Below are 6,398 nucleotides of genomic sequence, written 5' to 3' on the forward strand. Positions count from 1 at the left end.
CTTAGAGGGAAGTTTACAGCTCTAAGTGGCTACATTAAAAAATCAGAAAGAACACAAATAAATGACTTAACACTGCAACTCAACACACTTGAAAAGCAACAGCAAACAAAACCCAAACTCTGCAGACAAGAAGAAATAACAAAAATCAGAGCAGAAATTAATGAAGTAGAAACAAAGAAAACAATACAAAGAATCTATTAGTCTAAAAGCTGGTTCTCGTACTCTTCTACAGGACTGTTGGTACTTGGTGGGAATATATTATTTGGATTCTTCATATTAATATTTTTTCTCTGTGACTTTGACATGTGTATTTATTTTGTGTTTTCTGTGTGAGACTCAAGCCTTCCTTTGTTGAGTTTAGATCTGCTTCTGTTTGTAAACTTTGGGTGCCTTTATGGTTTTCTTGTTGGACGTGAAAAGCTGGTTGGTCTAGGCTTCAGGTTCTCTCTTTTGATTTTATATCAGAGGGGTCAGATGGCTTTAGTCCTGCTGCTCAGGAATTCTGACAGAGGCCCAAGTCAGATGGGGATCAGATGCTCTTAGGCTTTCTCCTAAGATCTGGATCCCTCTAGTCAGCAGGCACATTACAATCTGGGAGGGTTGATAGGTAGAGGTAGGATTCAGGACTCTGAGGCAGTCAGGGAAGGAGGCTGGTCTCAGGAATCCAGGTTAGGGGTGATGCAGCCAGGAATGAAGGCTGGTCTCAGGCATGCAAAGGCAAGATTGGGGAGGGAACAAGCTTTGAGGGCTCCAGGGGACTAGACTGAGGAATTGGGTTGGTCTGGTGCAAAGGATCAGGAAGCAGTGAGGAGTCTGGGTCCAGTGGATAGTTCAGAGGTCTGGGGTGCCAAGAGAAGAAATGGGCCGGCGCCCACGGTAGGAGGAGAGACAGGGTGGAAGAGCTGGGAGGGTGAATGAGGTTGTGGGAGTCAGGGCACAGTGGGTGGGGTCAAACTTACCAAGGAAAGATTGTTGGCCTCAGGAAGTTGGGGGTTGGGCTGGGCAGGGATGAAGGCTTGTCTGAGGTGTGCAAAGGCAAAGTGGGGGAGGGGACAGGCTTTGAGGGCTCCCAGAGAGTAGACTGATGAACTGGGTTGGTCTGGGTGCAAAGGCTCAGGAAGCAGTGGGGAGTCTGGGCGGAGAGGGTAGTTCAAAGGTCTGGGGTGCCAAGAGAAGACAGAATGAAACTTTTTTAAGTCTCCTAACTGAACAGCTCCACAGCCCTAGAGATTAGAATAATTCCTATCAAAGATATAAAATTAAACTTTATGCACATGAAGAAATATGTAAAATTTTGAATACAAATTCATTTTTGACATGTTTACAAAAAATTAATGCAATCACTTTAAAGGTTTAACTCATAGGCTAATACTGGGAAATTTAAAATGCCAATGCTTAATTTTAATAATATAAATTTTCTTAAAATAGATTTATAGTCCTTCTTGCTAGAAAAAAAGTATAAGATCACATTTAAAAATATATCTATGCTGGGCACACCCCTTTAATTCCAGCACTTGGAAGGCAGAGGCAGGCTGTGAGTTCAAGGCCAGCCTGGACTACATAGCGAGTTCCAGGCCAGGTGGGGCTACAAGGAAATCCTGTCTCAAAAAGACAAAAATTAATAAATAAAAATATGTCTAAGTACAAAGAATAGTCTAAGTACAAGATGGAAATAATTTTTTAAAATATCTGAGAAAGCATATGCGATAAATGAGCACAGAATAAGTAATGAAGTAAAAACACAAAGTTTGGGGCTGGAGAGATGGCGCAGCACTTAAGAGCACTGACTGCTCTTGCAGAAGACCTGGGTTCGATTCCGAGCACCCACATGGTGGTAACAAACCGTCCTTAACTCCAGTTCCAGGGGAATCCGATGCCCTCTTCTGACCTCCACGGCATTGCACAATAGGAGTGCACTCACACACATGCAGGCAATACACTCATACACATAAAATAAAATAATAAATAAAATATTTTTTAAAAATGCAAAGTTTATGTTCAAAAGTCTCTGTTTTCTGAGACTTTGGTGGTGTTTTACAATAAAACAGGAAACTGATTAATGAGTCAAAACATTCATAGTACAAAGTATAACTAATTGCTTAGACAACAGCTGTTTTGGGTTTTGAAACAAATGAAAAAAAAAATGCTCATGATTTGTTAGTGGGCTTATTATTTCTTGAGACAGGGTCTTGCTATGTGCCCCAGGATGACTTCAAACTCATGACTCCCCTGTTTTTTCCTCCTCCGTGCTAGAATGGCAGGTGTATACCACCACATCTGGCCAATCCATGATTCTTTTTTAAAAAGGAGTTATCATATAGTACTCTTTCAAATTCGTTAACATACAGATCCTTTTAAGAGAGAAAGGTTTTATTTTCCTCCCCAGCACAGCAGAACCTAAAAGTCTGTATAGCCCAGTACAAACTGAAATGTTAGTCTTTGAGAATGTCTTTCAGTTGTGAATTAATACTGTAGAACAAATGTTCTATTTTTCCCAAATCATTGAAAATTACTTAGTCCTTCAGATGAAAATCTCTAAGTATCTAGAATTTATGGACTTCCTGGTTTTATTGCAATCTTGGACTCCATCTTATAAAACAGTGCTATAATAAAATGAGAAATAGCCTGTAATTTTACAATATTTGGATTTCATAGGGGCCTTTCTATATTATACCATTGTGTAAGCTAATGACACGAGGCCAGAGAATGATTCATTTAAGTAAATCCATGGAGAGTTCTAACCAGTTCTGTTCTCATTCTGACGGTTTCTCCTTCAGGCCAGTCTCCACAACTCTTCCAATAGAGCTTTTCACAGGAATCAGGGCAGTGTGCTCAGGCTTCAGTTTTGCTTGTCAAGTGTCTGAAGAGCTTTTATTTTGCTTTGCTCCTTCAATGGAGAACTGTTAGAATCAGCTGAGCCACAAGGTAAAACTGACACATTCCTTAGACAGATGAGTGGTTTCAAAAGGATACCTATCTACAGAAGGCCATTCCCCTACAAAGAGCCAAAAATTAGGCTGGGCTAATACTTCCCTCAAGAAGCAGTGTCAATTTTTTTGTAGTACACAGTGGAAAGAATATGAAACCTCAAAGTTCGTTATCATAGAGCCTAGCTCTAATATCTTTAGCTTAGGAAGAAAAATGTAAAAGCAATTAAAGCCAAATGGCTACCTTTAAAAACAAACTACAAAAACCCTAGCAACTTTAAAAAAACAAACAAACAAAAAAAAACTTAATATACCCCCATAGCATGTCTGAGTGTTTTGCCTGTATATATAAGCACACCTGTACATAGGATTTTCATAGAGGCCAGAAGAGGGCATCAGATCATCTGGAACTGGAGTTACAGGCAGTTGTTAGCCATCATGTGGGTGCTAGGATCGAGTCCAGGTGCTCTGTAAGGGCAGTCAATGCTCTTAGCTGCTGAGCCATTCTCCTGCTCCCCATTGCATGTTTTAACTTACTAATATAGTCCCTAGGCATAGGGAGCTGTCAAAAGGCTTTCAAAAGTATAAGATTTGGCATGACACTTGGATTTTAAAGAAAGATCACCTTTGCTGAGATGTGAAAGATAGTGCTTATTTTGTAATATTAAGTAAATCCATCTGCTTAATGTACTCAATATCTTTTTTTTAGATTAAATCTGCCTGTGGTTTTATGCAAATAAGAATGGTAAATTTCAGTCTGGAGAGACAACTCAGCACTTAAGAGCACTGGCTGCTCTTGCAGAGGACCCAGGTTCGATTCCCAGCACCCACATGGCAACTAACAACTGTCCATAACTCCAGTTCCAGGGGAATCCAATGCCATTTCCTGACCTCCACAGGCATTGCACAGTATGGGTGCACTTATACACATGCAAGCAGTACACTCATACACATAAAATATTTTTTAAAAGAATGGTTAATTTCATTATGCCGTATTCCTAAGACAGAATAATTTGCAGACATTGAAACTGATATTGAATATATTTCCTTTTTTATTTTTATTTTATGTGTATGCGTGAATTGCCTGCATGTGTTTAAGTGCACTCATGTCATACAGTGCCCATGGAGGTCAGAAGATGGTGTTGGATGCCCTGGAACTGGAGTTATGGATGGTTGTTAGCTGCCATGTGGGTGCTGGGCATTGAACCTGGGTCCTCTGCAAGAACAGCCAGTGCTCTTACCCACTGAGCCTTCTCTTCAGCCTAGAATATGTGATTCTTTTACAATATTTTGAAATTTTCACCATATAGAAAAGTTGAAAAACTTTGCAGTGACACCTGACATACCCACCATATAGAGTCCACCATGAACACTTGGTGATCCTGGTTTATTATCTTGTTTGCACTTAACTGTTCGTTTTTCTATCATTATATGTCTTCTGTGGAAAAACTCATGTCTTACTGCATTTTGTTATAAATTTTTAAAGTTATTTATGCTTAATAAGGCAATCTTGGAGGGTTTGAATATAATTAATTGTAATATTGGTTGCCTTTCTCTGGTAATTTTTGCTTCCAATTTCATTCTTTGTATACTGTCTGAATATTTTGCAATGAGTATTGTGATTATAATAAGAACTACATTTAAAACTAAATTAATGATCTTTTCCTTTAGTTAGAAAAAGAATTTTTAAACTAAGTAGCTACAGCTTGATTTGAAATGAAGTGAATTAATCTTTTTCTTTTTTCCACAGATAATGATGAATAACCTTCAGGACATTCTCTAATATTCAGCTGTGTGAAAACATTTGAACCTGTCTCATAATAACAAGCTTCGTGGGAAATTCAGAGCTTATTTATAAGAAATACCAGATTTAAGATGGGCATGCTTATTAAGCATGAAAAGACTGTGGAATGTGATTTTTCAATTAGATTCTGGCATTTCATTTACTTAATTTTGTTTATTGAGTTCTGTAATTAACTTCTGTAGCATGTACATTTCTTTAAATCATCCCCGCAAAGCATCGACTCAGAATTGGAATTGATGGTGTTGAAATTTTACCATGTGCTAAGGAACTACTTTTAGTGGACATCATTCTGTGGAAAAAGTTGCCCATGTCATGAAAGGCCTGCCATTCCTTGGTTTTCATTTAAATTTCAGCCTGACTGTTTTTTCTATCTAGGATTTTTCATCCTGGCCAGCAGTTCTACATTAAGTAATCCTTGTCAAGGGCTCTGTTTAAATCTTTACTTTTAGGAGAAGAATTTTTAGCCTTGAAGTGTATTTATATTCTCAAGTCATTTTTCAACCAGTGTCTCCTGAACCAGCTCAGTGGAAACAGGCTGTAGAAACAATCTTAAATTTCGAAAGATGTGATTATGAAGGAATAGCAAAGTTCTACTTCCTGATATTAAAAAGTTGCTTAATTTCTTCTGTTTCTCTTTATAGACCAGAAATACTATAACTAAAAATTAGGCTGTGAATTTAAACATTAACCTAGCATAGAGCATAAAGTTGCCCTTTGACTTTTAGCATCTCTCCTGCATGTGCCTCAGTGTCGGTAACCATTATGGGGAAAGGTTTGCCTCTTTTATTTCCAGTGTGAGGATTTAACTGGGTTATTAAGATGATGGTCCCATAGCTTCAGTTAGACACTGTTTCATTAAAGATGTCTACAGTCCAAATGTTTTCAGTAATAAAAGCAGAAATTTGAGCCTCTGAGTACAAATCAGCCTGATTGGCATAATCTAACATTTGAAAGATGGAATCTTACTTTGCAGCACTATCAGTACTATACTGAATTTATTATGTATATTATTTCTAACATCCAAAACTAAATAGCTGATTTTATATGTTTATTTTATACTATTAAATTTTTTTTCATGTACCTGAAGTAGTCGATCAGCTGACTTCTATTTATTAGTGCTATTCTCAGGACCTGTGTCATCCTGTGGCGAATGGCAATGGTAGGAGTAAGTGCCAAGGAAGAGATTGCATCCAGAAACATGAAGCCAGAGGGACTAGACGGACCAAGCTCAGAATTCCAAACAGCCCTCTCTTGAAAACCACCTTAACCTGTAAACCCCTCAGTGACCTAAGACCCTCCTAATAGTCATCATCTCCTAAAGGTCCCACGTGCTGCAACACCATCCTGAGAACCAAACTTTTAGCACGTGGACCTTTGAGACACTCAAACCATATTCAGCCCATAGTATACACTCACCAAAAGTCTATGTAGAAAAAAATGAATTCTGACTACCCTTATGTCCATGACAAAATAAAAGAAAGCAGATTTACCACTAACAACTAAAACAGACACAATCCTGAATCAGTGGTTTTCTAACAGTGGGCAACAGACAACAAAGACCAGTGCTACGAAAGAGGAGGAACAAACAAGGTAATCTCATGGGTCCTCAGCTTCACAGGCCTAGCACAGGGTGACTGGAAACCAGAGAAGTGAAAGCAGCCAGGATT

At 38.5% G+C, this 6,398-nt stretch overlaps 1 protein-coding gene across 4 annotated transcripts in view; it reads left to right on the top strand.

Annotated features, from left to right (window-relative positions):
* Window positions 1-5,812, top strand: part of Nek1 (NIMA related kinase 1) — a 182,039-nt gene extending 176,227 nt beyond the window's left edge. For all 4 annotated transcript variants that reach the window (XM_008824939.3, XM_029559550.1, XM_029559551.1 and 1 more), the window contains one exon: window positions 4,678-5,812. In XM_008824939.3, the coding sequence (XP_008823161.1) occupies window positions 4,678-4,691 (14 nt within the window). In that variant the 3' untranslated portion in view covers window positions 4,692-5,812. The remainder of the gene's footprint in view (window positions 1-4,677) is intronic.
* The last annotated feature ends 586 nt before the right edge of the window (window positions 5,813-6,398 follow it).

Source organism: Nannospalax galili, unplaced genomic scaffold (assembly GCF_000622305.1).
Source record: "Nannospalax galili isolate Female #2095 unplaced genomic scaffold, S.galili_v1.0 scaffold109, whole genome shotgun sequence".
In the NCBI taxonomy this organism is placed as follows: Eukaryota; Metazoa; Chordata; class Mammalia; order Rodentia; family Spalacidae; genus Nannospalax; species Nannospalax galili.